This window comes from Papio anubis, chromosome 13, assembly GCF_008728515.1.
Source record: "Papio anubis isolate 15944 chromosome 13, Panubis1.0, whole genome shotgun sequence".
In the NCBI taxonomy this organism is placed as follows: Eukaryota; Metazoa; Chordata; class Mammalia; order Primates; family Cercopithecidae; genus Papio; species Papio anubis.
The window spans coordinates 14,190,386-14,208,582 of record NC_044988.1 but is presented as its reverse complement, the minus strand read 5'-3'; the positions used below and the strand labels follow the sequence as shown (position 1 = coordinate 14,208,582).

The 18,197-nt window shown below is 40.9% G+C and overlaps 1 protein-coding gene across 3 annotated transcripts in view; it reads right to left on the bottom strand.

Annotated features, from left to right (window-relative positions):
• Positions 1–18,197, bottom strand: part of FRMD3 (FERM domain containing 3) — a 282,336-nt gene that overhangs the window by 98,417 nt on the left and 165,722 nt on the right. For all 3 annotated transcript variants that reach the window (XR_004177813.1, XM_003911851.4, XM_009189016.3), the window contains exon 3: positions 10,713–10,755. Coding sequence is in view for 2 of the 3 variants with exons in the window: in XM_003911851.4 (XP_003911900.2) it covers positions 10,713–10,755 (43 nt within the window). In the remaining variant the exon portion in view is untranslated. The remainder of the gene's footprint in view (positions 1–10,712; positions 10,756–18,197) is intronic.

Here is an 18,197-nt window from a genome sequence, read left to right as displayed (position 1 = left end):
AAAATGCTGAGGAGTACAGGAGGTCTAAAAAACCCATATCCACCTAGAACCTCGGAATGGAACCCTATTTGGAAATAGAGTCTTTGTCAATGTAATTGATTAATTAATTACAATGAAGTCGTACTAGGTTAGGGTGGTCACTAAATCCATTGACTGATATCTTTATAAGAGAAAGGAGAGTGAGACTTTGACACAGGGCACAGGGAAACATAAGGAGACCCCATGTGAAGATGGAGGCAGAGTGTGGAGTGAGGCAGCTACAAGCCAAGGAAGGCCAAGGACTGCAGGAAACCAGCAGAAGCCAGAAGAGGCAAGGAGCATTCTTCCCCAGAGCCTTCGGAGGGAGCGTGGCCCTGCTGACACCTTAGTTTCAGACTTCGGGCCTCCAGAACTGTAAGCAAATAGATTTCTATTGTTTCAAGCCACCCAGTATGTGATACTTTCTTATGGATGCCCAAAGAAACTAACACACTCAGCAAGGGGAAAACTGGAAGGACAAATAGAGTTGAGAGTCAAGCATCCAAGCTGGCCTCATGAGTATTGAGACCTGTGGCTTTACACCAGAGCAAAATCAACACTCTTGGATCTCTCTCTCTCTCTCTCTCTCTCTATCTATCTATCTATCTCAATTTCCTACTGACAAAAAATCATTCATTAGCAAGAGAGCTCTTTGTTGGATTAGCCCCAAGGGGGATGTTGGAACGCTAAGGAATGAGACATAAACATGAACTACCAAGACTATCACTATCAGAGTCAGGAATTCCATGCCAGCCCAGGTTTCCAGGGAGTGCCATCACAACTTCTGAGCACCATTGTCATCAGCCAGCAGCAACTTGACTCAGTACTGCTGTTATGGCTGAGTTGTATGCATGTGTTATGCAGAGGCTGGGGGTCCTCCCTACCCTGATTTGCATGCAGAAGCCATTTCCAAGCACCCCTGCCCCTTCAGGGTGCTTGGCAGCAGCACAGTCTCCGGTAAATAGGGCAAGAATAGGATCTTAACTACCTTGCTGTGCTAATCAGGTCTCAGACAGGCACCAGCCAGGATTAAGTGGAGAGCTTGTTTAGAAGAGTAAGTGAGCTTTCTTTCATCTCAGTCTCTGTTTCTATAGAACATGCTTAATGCATATGCACCCTACTTCCTTCTTCCTTCCTTTCTTCCTTTTTCCTTCCTTCCTTCCCTCCTTCCTTCCTTCCCTCCCTCCTTCCTTCTTTACTTCCTCCCTTTCTTCCCTCCTTCCTTCCTTTCCTCCCTCCTTCCTTCCTTCTTTACTTCCTTCCCTCCTTCCTCCCTTCCTTCCTTGTTTTGCATAAAGATTTCTCTCCTTTTGTTTATTTTATTTTCATTACCAAATCATATCCGAATATATTCTCATGGTAAAAGATATGAGTGTAACAACTATATATAATAAAATGCAAAAGCCTCATGTCCCTATATTCCACTGTGTTCCCCAGAGGTAACCACAGTTAAGTATACATCTTTCCAGTCCTTCTTCCATGCACTATATAGTCACACAAAATAATTCTACTTTTATATAAAAGTATCATTCTTCATGTGGTATTTTAATCTGATTTTTAAACTCAACAATATATCTAATAAGCCTTTCCACGTCAATAATACATGTCTGCCTGTTTTTTTAAATGACTATGTATACACACATAATTTATCCTTGCAAAAATTACTGGCATTTTTATTGATTTCTCCATATTATAAGCAATGCTGTAATAAACATCCTTGCAGAATATACATCTGTGAGTGAATAAATTTTGCTATAGATAGATTTGTAGAAATTGATTTGCTGGACCAAGAGACATAGGCATTTTTAATCTTGAAAGGTACAACCAGATTACCCTCCAAAGTGGCTTTATCAGTTTATACACTCTCACCAGAAGTGTTACCCTCATCCTCATCAACTGGATATTATCAATAATTACAATTTTCTCAGTATAGGAAATAAAAATATCTTATTCTAATTTGCATTTCCTTTGTAGCTAACGATATTGAGCATCTGTTTGTGAGCTTCTTGGTCATTTATTTTTATTCCTTGTCTGAGTCTTTTGCATATTTTTATATTGAGTGGTTCATCTGTTGGTTTGTAGCATCATACATAATACATTCTGCATATTTCTACTCGTTATATGTTGGGCAAATGTTCTTCCTATTATATTCCCTGTGCTTTAATTTGCTTTACAGTCATTCATTCAACAAACATTTACTAAGAATCTACTCTGGTTGGGCATGGTGGCTTATGCCTGTAATCCCAGCACTTTGGGAGACTGAGGCGGGGGCGTCATGAGGTCAAGAGATTGAGACCATCCTGACCAACATGGTGAAAATCCATCTCTACTAAAAATACAAAAAATAGCTGGGCGTAGTGACGTGCACCTGTAGTCCCAGCTACTCAGGAAGCTGAGGCAGGAGAATTGCTTGAACCTGGGAGGCGGAGGTTGCAGTGAGCCGAGATCGTACCACTGCACTCCAGCCTGGGCGACAGAGCGAGACTCCATCTCCAAAAAAAAAAAAAAAAAAAAAAAAAAAAAATTCTACACTGCAAATAAACAAAGTATTCTAGTTCAAAAGTTTAGCTTTTGCACAAATTTGTCAGGATTTTGCTTCATTGTTTCTGGGTTTCATATTTTCCTCAGGAAGCCCTGGGCTACACCATGATTATAAAACACATTCTTAAATTTTTACCTAAAACTTTTATAGATTGTTAAACATATTTGGCTTTTGAGTATATCTAGAATTAATCCTGTGAATTGTGTGAGCAATGTCCTTTTTCCCAACCCCAAACAGATGGAAAGACAATTCAAAAATCATGCTTTAAAAGAATGCCTTGAATAAAAATTTATCTGCCCCTTGTATGAAATACAATCTTTACCATAACCCATATTCCATAAATAATGGATTGGTGTGGGGACTGGGAACTGCTTTTTTTCTGTTCCACTGATTATTTTCCCATTTCTGGCTCTATATCTTAATTACTATATGTGTCTCTTACTATGTCTCCTTAAATTGCTATAGCTCACATGCCTTGGTTTACTATCCAACAGAATAAGGACCCACCAGTGGTCTTTTTATGTATTTATTGGATAGCATTGAGCATATTGCCTTTGCAAATGAGTCTTAAGAATATTGTTAAATGCCGTAAAGAATCTCACTGAATTTTTAATTTGAGAACCATTGAATGTACATATTAATTTATGAAGAATTGACTTTATTAAGAATATTAACCGAAATATGAGATGTCTTCATTTTTTGAGCTTTTTATCTACTCTACAACAATGCTACAATAGGATTTCACAGTTTTAGTCATACCAATCTGGCACGAATCTGTTAACATTTATTTATAAGACATTTATTTTTACTTGTTACTGTTATTGTAAATAATAGCACTTTTCCCCCATTACATTTGAAAAACAGTTAGCGCTTGTGTATAAGACAGCTATTGTTTTAGGATATTAATCTCATATCCAAAGAGAAAAGGCATTTGTTGTGGGTAGGGCATGGCTAGGGAAGGCAAGTGGAGAGCCTGGAGAGAGTTACAGAGGACAAAACCAAGTTTAGGACACCATTTGGGTCTCTGAGAAGGATCCAGCATCCCTCAACACTACCGGCTTGGCTGAACGGAGTGAGGTGTAAGGGGCAAGATGAAAGGGACCCCAGGGTAGTTGTGGGAAACTCTTCTGTGCGGAACTCTGAAAATTTTACTGAAATTTTTGTACTGAAGAAATGGTGGCATGGTGTGTTTAGGCAGAGAGGAAGCCTAAGATAGCGTACACAAGTTTCTCTGAGGCTGAGTAGTTCCTGCCTGTCCAAGAGGTGAATACAGATGTGCAGAGTGCCAATGAGAAAGAGACTTGGAGTGCAGGCCACAAGAGGACAGCGTCTAGAGACTTGCACCCTGAGGCCATGGCAGGAACCACTGACCTCAGCAGCACATACCAACCCCACTCAAAAGTCAGGTGGGACCGGTTCCATCCAGAGAAGATGCAGTAGGGAAAGATGCCAACAACCTGAGACACACCAAGGAAGACTCGGGGAATGTACATGAGAGACAGGTCACCCTCACTACCAAGACAGTACATAAGTTTCTCTGGCCTCATGATGCCATTCTGGGGTGGAGAGAAAGGGAAAAGCTCTTCATATGGAAGGAAAAAAAGCCAGTATGGAGTATGGGTTTTCAAGCAATTACATTTAAATTATGTATTGACTGAGCAATTTTCTGAAAGTGATCAAATTCTATACTAGCAGATCCTAGGCCAGGCTCCGTGGCTCTCGCCTGTAATCCCAGCACTTTGGGAGGCTGAGCCAGGCGGATCACCTGAGTTCAGGAGTTCAAGACTAGCCTGGCCAACATGATGAAACCCCATCTCTACTAAAAATACAAAAAACTTATCCAGGCATCGTGGCAGGGCCTGTAATCCCAGCTACTCAGGAGGCTGAGGCAGGAGAATTGCTTGAACCCAGGAGGAAGAGGTTGCAGTGAGCTGAGATTGTGCCATTGTACTCCACCCTGGGCAACAAGAGCAAATCTCTGTCTCAAAAAACGAAAACAAAAAGTAAACTAGCAAATCCTGAGTTAAACTGAAGTGACAAGATTAAATGCTTTGCCACTTCATATAGACACATTGAAGCCAAAATCACAAGCAAGTTGAATTCACTCATAGGAAAACAATATTGCATTTCCGCACATGAGTCATAGTGTGTAACTTTAAAATTTTTTTCATGCCACTCAGTAGGCTGAGAAACAAGTAGTTGCAGTTTCCGCACATGAGTCATAGATCGTGTAACTGCACTCCAGCCTGTGTGACAGAGTGAAACTCTGTCTCAAAAAAAAAAAAAAATTCTTAGTGAGAAGTCACTGTCATGTTGCATAGCAACATCCCTTCATGAAAAGCAAGGACTCTGCAAAACCAAACATTCAAAAATATGCAATTCAGTTAACACTTTGTTTAAAGGCAAACTGTTATCTGAATACTCTTAAAGAAACAAAAAATGGATCAACATCTCAGTCCACATTTGTACCTATGGACATGGCAATGGCATAGAAAAATGAGAAGGGTATTCCCTCAGCACTGCCCAATCATGAAGCCCACCTACATTTTTACCTAATAGAAAAGCAATAATTAAAAGTTTGATTTTAAGGTTCTAATTTCAGGTAGAATGGGTTAATTGTACCCCACTCCATCTCTTTCACTGAATGCAGCTATAAAACCCAGCAGAATACATGCAGCAAGTATTCAAGGGCTCTGAAAAGTAAATAGGAGCAAGCAGATTGGAAAGGAAGATGAGAAGGCAAAGGATCCTGCTAAACTAGTGGTAAATTCACCACGATTCTCCCTCCAGTATCCTCTGGACAGAAGCCAGGAGACACGTGAAAGTGGGCATCAGCTCCCAAAAAGAATACTCCAGAAGATGCTCCTAATTTTGGCTTGAGGAATAGAAAAGGAAGTGCTGGTTGCAACAGTAGGAACAGCAAATGTGCTGGAGATTTCTTTTCTGGAAAATCTTAAGTCTAATTTCTTTTATAGTTATAAGACTGCTCAAGTTATATATTTTATTTTTGGTGAGTTTTGCTAAATCATGGCTTTTGAGGAAGAGCTCTATTTCATCTAAGCGATCAAATTTCTGTGCCTAGAGTTGTTCTGTGGGATCTGTAGTAATGTCCCTTCTTTTGTTCCTGATATTGGTAATTTGTGTCTTCTCCCTCTTTTTTTTATCTCCTCCATTTTGCTAAAAATGCATCAGTTTTCTTGATATTTTCAAAGACTAGCTTCTACTTTTGTTGTGTTCTTCTATTACATATTGATAAACACAGCAACTTGGATGAATCTCAGAGCTATTATCCTGAGGAAAAGCTGATCTCAAAAATTACATCCTGTATGATTCCATTTATATTATATATTCAAAAAAGAAAACTATACTGGCATGAAACAGACCAGTGGTTGTGAGTGGTTGGAAGGCAGTGATGTCACCACAAAGGCACAGCACAGGCAGGTTTTTGGGGTGATGAAAACAAGGACACTGTTGGGCATCCTGTCTATGTTGGTGGTCGCAAAAATCTATATGAGTAAAGGCTCACAGAACTGCACACAAAAATAAAGAAATAAAGTCAATTTTACCAGATGTTAATTAATTTTTTACTTTATTTATTATTATTATTATTTTTGAGACAGAGTCTCGCTATGTCACCCAGGCTGGAGTGCAGTGGCACAATCTCAGCTCACTGCAAGCTCCACCTCCCATGGTCACGCTATTCTCCTGCCTCAGCCTCCCGAGTAGCTGGGGCTGCAGGCTACGTTAATTTAAAAATTAAAATATTAGCATCTCTTCTAAGTTCAGAGGAGAAATAAGACTTTGATTTAAGAAACATCTTAATGTAAAAATGTATACCAAATTAAGTAACTGTGTAATTAGTTAGCTTTTCAATTAAACAGACATTTCTCTTCCTTCATAAACTTGAAAAATAAATTTATCCCTATTTTCAACAAGTTTTGGGGAAACAAGCATTCTCAGGTAATATTTGTGGGAGACAGATTGTGTCATTTGTGTCATTCGATTTTTTTGTAACATTTTGTGTCATTAGATTTAAATGGCTACAAGCTCCTTGACTAGATATTTATCACCAAGGAAATTTGAAATGTATATATCTTTAGATCTACTTATTCTATTTCTAGGATTTTTTTTTTTTTTTTTTTTTTTTTTTTTTTTTTTTTTTTGAGACAGAGTTCGAGCTTGTTGCCCAGGCTGGAGTGCAGTGGCGCAATCTCAGCTCACTGCAACCTCCGACTCCCTGGTTCAAGTGATTCTCCTGCCTCCGCCTCCCAAATAGCTGGGATTACAGGCATGTGCCACCATGCCCAGCTAAGTTTTGTATTATTAGTAGAGACGGGGTTTCACCATGTTGGCCAGGATGGTCTCGATCTCCTGACCTCATGATCCACCCGCCTCGGCCTCCCAAAGTGCTGGGATTACAGGCATGAGCCATCACACCTGGCCCATTTCTAGGAATTTTTAGCACAGATGTACTTTCACAAGATGCAATACTGTATACAGCATGTTTATTGCAGTATAATTTACAATAGCAAAATACCGGAAACCACCAAAACCACCTTGATCTCCATTAATAAATATATTATAGGCCAGACGCAGTGGCTCACACTTGTAATCTCAGTTCTTTGGGAGGCCAAAGTGGGTGGATCACCTGAGGTCAGGAGTTCAAGACCAGCCTGGCCGATCTGGAGAAACCCTGTCTCTACTAAAAGTACAAAAATTAGCTGGGTGTGGTGGCACATGCCTGTAATCCCAGCTACTCAGAGAGACTGAGGCAGGAGAACAGCATTAACCAGGGACGCAGAGGTTGCAGTGAGCCAAGATCACGCAACTGCACTCCAGCCTGGGCTACAGAGTGAGACTCCGTCTCTAAACAAATACATAATATACATGCATACAATTAACTCAGAAAACCATTTTTTAAATGAGACCAATCATCAATTACTGATATTTTTTAATTTCTAAAATTAATCAAGAAAAAATAACAAGATGAAGAACAATATACAGAGATTGATCTCATTGCTGTTTATCAAAGGACATATATGTTGGGGGATTGTATACATTCATAGAAATTCTTGGAAGGATATACGAAATATTGTTCGCAATTGTTATTTCTTTGGGGTGAGCTTGATATAGGGGGAGGAGCAAGGAAATAGTTTTTGTCTTCATTTCAAATCTTTCTAAACTGTTTGAAAAAACACAAACATGATTTTTTTTAACTGGTAAAAAATAATAACGCCTTTGTAAAGGGTTTATTAATCAGGATAGCTGACCTTCAGCCAACCCTGGGAAACATCATTCCTGGGAACATCCATAGTCAGAAGGATCTTAATAGGGTCAGAGAGAAGGACCTGAAGGTCCATCATCCTCTGTGAGTGGGAAAGAGTTCCTCCAAGGAATTCTGCAGCCATTGCCTACTGAAAGGTGATACGAGCATGAAAGGATGAAGCCACTGGGGCTCTGTGACCAGACTCTTTGGATAAATTCATGGACGAGTCCCCAGGGTTGGACTTGGTTTCTCTGGACTAACAATATAAAAGCCCTCGTTTAAAAATTTTCTAATTTACAGTAAAGTTAATATTTCTAGGGCATAGGTACAAGAACACAGAAATTCTTCATTCTGAAAGACATCATTAACAACAACAATCAAACTAGGTTTGTGATCTTGAGAAAATTACATAATTTTTTGTTCGGTAATGTCTTTAGCAATACAACAGGGATTGGGTGGTGGGTAAGACCCTTGCAGTCCTAGAACCAGTGAGTTACCCTGTCTGGTTCAGACACTGAATTTTACACAATTCTATTTTCCAGATTCAGATTTCATTTGTCATTAGATTAAAACTGGCCAGTAGTCAAATGCCAATCTTCGCACCATTCTAAAGAAACATTATGTGTTTTAGGGTGGGCGCAGTGGCTCACGCCTCTAATCCCAATACTTTGGGAAGCAGAAGAGGGCAGATCACCTAAGATCAGAAGTTCGAGACCAGCCTGGTGAACATGGTGAAATCCAGTCTCTACTAAAAACACAAAAATTAGCCAGGCACAGTAGTGCGCACCCATAGTCCCAGCTATTTGGGAGGCTGAGGCACAAGAATCGCTTGAACCTGGGAGGTGAGATTGCAGTGAGCCAAGATTGCACCACTGCACTAAAGCCTGGGTGACAGAATGAGACCCTGTCTTTTAAAAAAAAATATGCATTTTAGTTGGTTGTTCAGATTTGCTGTATTATAGAGACAATGCTCTTAAACACTAAATTTCTCACAAGTTTTAAACTTCTCACAAAGTTTAATTTTTGCTTATATTAAGTATTGAAATGCCTTCAAAGATAAATTTCTATTTCAAAACTGGGTATGGCTTAAGGACAAAAGGAAAATATTGCATGGCATTTATTTAATAAGAACCAAAGTCAAAGAACCATTTAGTATACTGGAAAATAGTCTAAATATTTTCAAATATATAAACAAAAAAGTCAACGTTCTGTAGTTAAGGAACAAAAGCCAGGAATCAACAATTTTTTTCTCAGGCATTTTAGCTCATTCTCATTATCCTGCATATCATACTATATGCAATCTCTTTTTTTTTTTTTATTTTGAGATGGAGTCTCACTCTGTCACCCAGGCTGGAATGATGCAGTGGCATGATCTCTGCCCACTGCAACTGCTGCATCCTGGGTTCAAGCGATTCTCCTGCCTCAGCCTCCCAAGTATCTGGGACTACAGGCACGTGCCACCACACCCAGCTAATTTTTGTATTTTTAGTAAAGATGGGATTTCACCATGTTGGCCAGGATGGTCTCAATCTCTTGACCTCGTGATCCACCCACCTCAGCCTCCTAAAGTGCTGGGATTACAGGCGTGAGCCACCGTGCCCGGCCTGTCCTACTACTTCTATTTGGATGTACATCCTAACTCTGTTCCAGTCTTGCCCCAATTCTGCTCCAGCCCCACCCCAACTCTGTTCCAGCCTTGCCAGAGCAGCCTGGCCTCCCTGGACTTTCCACACCCACTGCTGCACTTGTGTAATCTGAACCATCCTTCCTCACTAGCTAGACAGAGTTTACCCTTGAAGGATGGAAGAGGGAGGGGAAGGAAAAGAAAAGGACTGAGGGAAAGAGGAATGGGAAGGGAGGAAGACAGGCAGAAAGGGACAGGGAGGCAGTGAAAAAGAAGAAAGTTAAAGAAGAGATATGTTGGCTGCTAGTTTGTAGTCCACGTTCAGTTTCTTCCTTCTTTCACCTGAAAACTCTGCCCAGAATAATTTCTTCATATTCAAAAAAGGAAAGAATCCCTTGAATGATGACAAGTGACATAATATGCATTCACCTAACCTCTGATGAGAACTTCAGAGCCCTGGGAAAGTGGATGTGGAGGGATAAGTGGATTTGGGGGCAGGCAGTAAGTTTCTGAGGTGAATTTCAGAAATTCTCCCCCAAACCATAAATAAAAGCAGGTTGGCTACAGTCTGGCATGAGTGGCCAGAACAAAACATCATGTCACCCAGGATTACCAATGAATACCCTCCTCATAGGGTCCCAGGTGGACGACCAGGGGGTGCTAGAGAGATGTCGTTACCCAAGCCAACTTCCCCAAGAGCTCACTGGTTAAAAAAAAAAAAAAGTTCAGAACATCGGAGATTTAAAACAATTGCCCAGAAAAAAAAAAAAAAAAAATGTTTTTCATTTTAGGGAGTTCAAGGAATGGAAAAGAATGATACAGTCTTCAGCAAAGTCATTGGCAAAATTTTAGTTTCCAAACACATCTGCTTCTCCCATCTTCCATAATACTGCACCCCCTCCCACACTTAACGACTGACTAGCAACCCTCGTAATCAAAAGGAACCAGGTACCTGGTGATTGTATTTAAGAGGTATTTAACCATCCAATTCCAAAGCCCCTGTTCAAATATCAAATATGAGGGCAAGATGGTGGGGGGGGGGGTAGGGGGGAAAGGCCCGGAGACTATAGGATGCTGGTGCAGACGAGGGTCATAGAAAAAGAGGGGAGAAGATACAGAGCTCTCCTGGGGAGAGGGAAGCCCCCACTCCCCACAACACCTCTTCAACTCTGTTTTTCCCCTGGCAGGAGGAAGTTTGTCAGGGAAAAATATCTATCTTTGGACACACTGTAGCAAAAGTAAAGTCACAGATTGACACTTACATTTCATTTGCTTGAAGATGGACTTGTTAGGTTCAAGCCAGTGCTAGAGAGGAAAAAAAAAAAAAGCAGAGATCAGGGGTCAAATTGCTGGACCATACAATGCATACCTAATAACTAAAAGGAATTCCAAAGTACAGCCTCAGTTTCCATAGACACTCTTCAGCGTTCCACACTCTGAAGACTGACATAAACAACTTGGCAATAATCATAGCACAGACAAGGATATAAATTACAGAGTTAACATTTTCCAAGTAATATGTGAGTCAGACAGTTGCTAGGAGAGAAGGACAAGAGAGAGAATATGCACTCAAATGGGATGTTCTAGTACCCCTAATTGACTCCCAGGTGATTCTTTGAGCTCCATGGTTCTGTGAAAGTCGCAGATGGCTAAAGACTTTTAGCATTTGACATCCACGACCTGAAAGAATCACAGTCCAAGGCAGCATCAGCATCCAGTCCTGCTTCTGGGACAAATTCCCTTAAGAGGAATATTGGGTCAAGCTGGCATTAGCCCTATCACATGCAGAGGCAATTCTTCCTTTACAGTAGGGAGGAGTAAATGATCTTAAATATCTCGTTTCCAGAGGCCTGAGGTCATCAAGAAGAAAAATCAGCTCTATCACAAAATAAAGAAGCCAAAAGACATGGGGAGCTCAGAACCATGTTACTGTCAGGCATTTGAAGTAGGTACCACGCTGGTCCCGGTGGCTGGCCCTTTCTGCAGCACATACAAAGATCACTTCGACATGCTGAGAGCTGGGCAGCTTTTGAGATCACTAACCATGAGGTCCCTGAAGCTGCTCATGGAATGTCACTTAGAGTCACTTTATACACCTGTAGTTTAGAGATGATACAGGGGGTGTCCTGGGTATCCATCCTGAGGTTAGGGAGCTTTCCTTCTGGAGGCATCCCGCCTGCTTGATGCCGGAGAGGAAATCAGAAGAGCAAACTTACCGTCCATTGAGCTCTTGCACCTCACTCTATCTCCTTTGTGTTATCCAGTAAGCCTCAGGTCCTGTGCTATCCATATTCTTTGATGTAAATGCATAACCATAATAATAGCTAGTATTTGTTGAGTGCTTACTAAATGCCAAGTGCCATTCAAACGTTTCCATGTGCTATCTTACGTAGTCCTCCCTACCACTCCACTTATAAATAAGAAGACTGGGGCTCAGGATGTTAAACAGCTTGCCTGAGGTCACTCTGCTGATAAACAGTGATTAGAAACCACTGAGGGGGTCAGATCTCTGCAGTCTTCAAAAACAATAATGGGAGTCTTATAAGTGTTTCAACATTATGGAAAGTCTAACAAAACAAACAAACAAAAATCCAACAAAATATATTTACCCCTGACCACGTTGCACAGACAAACTGAAAAAACAAGTCTTTTTGCTTCTGGCTAAAATTATATCAACTCATTTGGGGACTCTCGTTATCGCCTTCTAATTAGAAGTTATATAGTTATAACTGAACAGTGGAAGACTCATTGATTATACCACTTACTAGCTATAAACCTTGTACAAGATGCTTAACCTCTCTGTGTCTCGGTTTCCTCAACTATAAAATGGGAACAGTAATCACACCCACCTCTTAGGGCTGTTGTGAGGATTTAAAAGTTAACAAATGTAATATACACAGTGCATGAAATGTGAAAATACTAAATAAAATGATTGTTGTTGGCTGATGCAGTTCTTATTACTTAATAGGTACAGTTTCATTGTTAGACCCCATCTTTCAATATATGTGCTTCATGGAGAAGAATAATAAAAGAGGCCCCTGGTGGTTAAATTACTTTTCTAGAAATGAATGAATAGGATCATTTAGAACTAAGGTAAGAAAACAAATAGCGGCAAGAGATCAATACTTACTGCAATTGTTTTGCAGAACAGAATCACCAGTTATTTTGCTAATAAAGTCTGAAATATAAATATGTTTTCCAAATTCTCCTTGTTTGGCATTCTTCGAACTCCTCGGCCCTTTCCTGCCTAACTTCAACGTGCTTCTCCAACTTGTCTCTGACTCCAGGGTGCCAAGTCAGTTTCATTTTGTGTGCGCACACCAGGGCTGTGAGGAGGATTCCAAAACCAGGTGCAGGCTCTGAGAGAATGAGTGCCATAATGGACTGGCTATGTCTGCCATGCCACTATAGATTGGCAATGTCTGCCATGGAGGGGACAGGGAACATGTAAGGCATGCCTGCAAGGTATTTGCCATCTGTGTCCTAAATAAATTATTTACTATAAATAAACTGGCCTCCTTGCTGTCCTAAGAAATACACTTTGCAGTTTCAGATCAGTTTCTGTCACCCTTTTCCTCTTAGCCTATTCACACCCTACATTTGCCTTTCAGATCTAGTGTATCTCAGTTACCCATTTCTACAAGGTGATCTCTACACACTTTTCCAGGACAGCTATTCCTCTCCAAAGGGAGAGACATGAGGTATAGAGTCCTAGGAAAAATAAGCCAGCAATAACGTTTCAAGGAATTACAGGAAATCATTTCTTCAAAGAGGGCCAAGTTCAACTTGTTAGTATTCATTAAATCACTAACACAGACACAGAAAACCAAATACCAATACCACATGTTCCCACTTATAAATGGGAGCTAAATTATGAGAATACATGGACGCACAGAGGGGAACAACACACACTGGGGCCTATCAGAGGGCGAAGGGTGGGACGAGGGAGAGGATCAGGCAAAATAACTAATGGAAACTTGGCTTAATACCTGTGTGATGAAATAATCTATACAACAAACCCCTAAGACACAAGTTTACCTATATAACAAACCTGCACATGTACCCCTAACTTAAAAGTTAAAAAAGACCAGGCGCAGTGGCTTGCTCTCACCTGTAATCCCAACATTTTGGGAGGCCAAGGTGGGTGGATCATCTGAGATCAGGAGTGTGAGACCAGCCTGGCCAACGTGGTGAAACCCCATCGCTACTAAAAATATAAAAATTAGCCTGGCATGGTGGCAGGTGCCTGTAATCCCAGCTACTGGGGAGGCTGAGACAGAAGAATCCCTTGAACCCAGGAGGTGAAGGTTGCAGTGAGCCAAGATGGCGCCATTGCACTCCAGCCTGGGCCACAAGAGCAAGACTGCGTTTCAAAAAAAAACAAAAACAAAAAACACCTGACAGGCCCATAGCCCAGCAATTTCTTTATTCTCCAACTCACCCATGCAAACAAAGAGGTACCCAACAAGAATCTTCACTGCAATATTATATAACATTACAAAATATTAGAAATAACATTAACGGCCATCATCAGGAAAATGGGTAAACAGACTGTGGTCTGTTCATATTCTGGATGATTCTGCAGCAGTGTTTTCTACGAGGGAGATCTTTACGTGTAGCATGGACAGATCTCTAAGGTATAATGTGGGATACAAAAAGTGAACTGAAAAATTTATCATTATACCTGCAATCAGTTCCCAAATTGTGCACTAAATCACCCCAGAGAAACACAGCCATAGTAGACATCAGTCAGCGCCATGTGAATTATGAACTCGAAGGAATACACAGTTCCAACATTAGATTGTGCTATATTCCTTTTTTTTTTTTTTTTCCTGGCAGGGCTTTCTATGTTGCCCAGGCTGGTCTCAAACGCCTGGGCTCAAGCAATCCTCCCACCTTGGTCTCCCAAAGTGCTAGGATCACAGACATGAGCCAACACACCTGGCTGTGCTATATTCCTTTTGATGTCATATGTATATAAGGTATCAAATATATATATTTTTTGCAAAGCTTGGTTTCTAGCAGTTGCTATGATGATAAGCAAGTACCACACAGAAATAGGTGTGCAACAAGCAATGAGCATGGTGGTCTGTCCAATATGATCCTAGGGGTACCCAACAGGCACCCGTTATTAAGCACTTGTGGTTGTTTAAGAATGAAATGAAAATACTATTTTTTCTGCTATTTACATGTATAATGTTTTACATAACTACTAAGATTTTAGGACATAACGACTTGTTTGGATCTAACTCTTATTAGATGAAACTATTAGGTATTCTCCTGGCCTATGGAGGCAACAAAATAATCACTAAGATACTAAGACAGTCAGAAATTGAGGAAGTTTGGGAGGCTTTGAACAACTTTACTATATATTTAGTATGTGTTCTTTTTAAATAAAAAGTACAGACATTACCATATATTCAAAAAATACATATGTAAGCATCTAAATATATTGATAAAGATCCGAAATGATAGGCAGTAAAATGAGACTACTGGGAGGATAATAGGAGTGGGGAACACATGTTTAGGAGTGTTAGCCAAAGAAAACCATGACTTCAGTATTTTCCATGATGTTTTAGCTTTAACTTTTTTACATGTACTGGTGCATGATACAGTTGGGATGCGTGTCCTCAACCAAATCTCATGTTGAACCGTAATCCCCAATGTTGGAGGTGGGGCCTGATGGGGAGTGATTGGAGCATGGGGGCAGATTTCTGATTAATGGTTTAGCACCTTCCTCTTGGTGCTGTGCTTGCGATAGTGAGTTCTTGCAAGACCTGGACATTTAAAAGTGTGTGGTGCTTTCCCCCTCTCTCCTGCTCCCACTGTGTGAGACGTCTGCTTGCCTTTGGCCATCCACCACGACTGCAAGCTCCCTGATGCCTCCCCAGAAGAAGATGCTGGCGCCATGGCTCCTGTACAGCCTTCAGAACCATGAGCCAACTAAACCTGTTTTCTTATAAATTACCCAGTCTCAGGTATTTCTTTATAGCAATGCAGGAACAGCCTAACACAGTGCATTACACAAATAATTAAAAATCTATTTTTTAAAAAAAGACGGCTAACGTCTACTCAGAGGATGAAAGTAGGTTTCATGTAAATTAACCTGAAGGAGTTCATACATGATAGGCAGATATCAAACCCAGCTGAGCACCCAGGGTTGACACTGTGGTCACACCCAGGAGCCAGCAGGCCTAGATTCAAATCCGAGCCCTAACACTGACAAGCTGTGGACTTTCAGCAAGTTACCTGGTTTCCTCACTTACAGCATCATTGGGAAGTTTAAATGGGTTAATTCATGAAGAAGGCCTTAGAACAGAGCTTGGTGCATCAGAAAGGCTCAACAGCACTGGCTATTTCCATCTTTAGGCTCCATGAAAGAAACTTCTCACTTGGTAGCATGGCAGTTTCCGTGAGTCTAACTGTGTCCTTCTTTTTTTTTTTTTTTTGAGACAGAGTCTTGCTCTGTCACCCAGGCTGGAGTGTAGTGGCACAATCTCAGCTCACAGCAGCCTTCGGCTCACTGCAGCCTCTGCCTCCCGGGTTCAAGCAATTCTCCCACCTCAGTCTCCAGAGTATCTGGGACTACAGGCACAGGACACCATGCCTGGCTAATTTACATATATTTTTTAATAGAGATGGGGTTTCACCATGTAGGCCAGGCTGGTCTCGAACTCCTGACCTCAAGTGATCCACCTGCCTCGGCCTCCCAAAGTGCTGGGATTAACTATGTGAGCCACCACGCCCAGCCTAACTTTGCCCTTCTCTTCCTCCCCGACTCCCCATCTCACTCTCCCTTCTGTTCAACATGAGGAGATCAATTATCTATACAATTGCAATACCAGCTGTTAGTCCTTTGCTTCTCTCTTCATCCCCTTCCTCTCTCTCCTCTCTTTTCTCATTCTTCCAATTAGACTTAAGAGTTTGCCAGTGAAGTGTAGTCTGGACTACACCAATAACTCCTGCTATTATTGGAGGTACAGATGGATTACACTTTAGGGAAAAAATAACCACCATGATGTGGCATGCTTGGTAATTAGATATAAAGCTTAGAACATTTATTGCATTGCTATTTTCCTTTTGATGCTACTTGGAATATATGCTGTTCTGATATTTTTAAGTCTTTCTCCTTATTGGAAACCGAGTTTCCCTAAGACAGGCAGAAAGGAGAACCTGGTAACCAAATATCTAAATTTCTGGCTAATTTACTGTAACTGAAATCTTCTTTTCCTCAACTCTCATGTAGAATAAAATTTCCAAAGGCTATAAGGAAGCTAAGACCCCATCACTGATTCTACAAAATGAACTAGGGGAGCAAGATGAACCAGTGGATGCATCCCTTAGTATGATTTGAAGGTACCAGGAAGGCATCTGCAGCAGATACTCTCAAGCCCCCCAGTAGCCTGACGCTTTTTAGGAAGGCTGCCCTCAGTTTACTGGAGTCCACCACGGGGTAGAGAATTGTAACTTCCTACCCCATCTCACCCTCCACAAACCAGGATAGCTCTTAACAAATGACTATCAGATGTGGTAGTATGAATACCTCTGCTCCCTCACCCCTTGGATGGGACAACTCTAAGGCAAGGCCTACACTGATTCCAGAACTTCCCTATGGGATTGAGCCCAAAATACCCTCTACATGACTTTGCCCAGCATTACACACTTACTTGACCTCCTTCCCCTCCCTCCTCTAATCCTCTACTGCCCTACAAGTCTTTTCCTAGAAACACTTCCTAACAAATCACTTAAACAGAAATTTTTATCTCAAGGTCTGCTTCTTCAAACCAGACCTAAAACAGCCTCCCTAACTCTCCACTAAAAGCTGTCTTCCATGGTGTTTAAAATCCTTTCCGTGGGGATTTATTCCCTTTGCCTTAAGCTTAAACCCTGGAAACCTGCAAAGCCCCTGTGAAAGATCCCAGTTTTAACAGATTTGCAGAATTATTGAAATCTACCTGACCATATTTCAAGATTTTTCTTAGAACAAATTTATTTTGGTTGACAGCAGTTTCAAGAGAAAGAAGATGAGCTACACAAAGAGGGTGAAAAGCAGAGAGATTCCTAAACGTATGTTTTGGTTTCCTTATCTGTAATCTTGGTGGAGATGGTGGGAGGCTGATTCCAGAACTCCTGAGATTCCTTGTTCTAACAGTCCACAGTCTATGAACCTGAAGGATGAGGATATTGCCAATGTATGTTTCTTTCTTTGTAATTTTGCTAGGCGCAGCTGCACTTAGCCCTGAGAGATCATTTTTCTCTGCCTCATCATACAAATGGTGCGTATCTTTCATATATTCTCATTTTGGCTTGGTTGGGGAAAAAGAAGGTGGGTGTGAGGCGGTAATTTGTGACTAAGAAGATTGATTTTTAATTTGGCCACTGCTAAGACCAAAAAACATTGCATCTAAAAGTAAACAATATAGCACTTAGTTATCTTCAAATGTTTGGCTTCTGTTGAAATCAATTCAGTGTATGATTACAGAATAAATTACGCACTTCTCTGTTTACTTTCTCAAAGCCCTTGGTACCCTAAGCCAGAGTAATTTGTAGCCCAAAGAAATATGTTAAATAACCCAGGGGGCTTTTAAAAAGAATGAATGCACCTCCCCAGACAGGAGATTGTTTTTCACCTCAATAGTAACCAGATCCAAAATTTGAGCAATTCCCATGATGACCCTAAAAAGATGGCCTGATTCTCGCATCCACCTAGACAAAAGCTCCAGAGTAACTTAGTCCCTGCATTATCA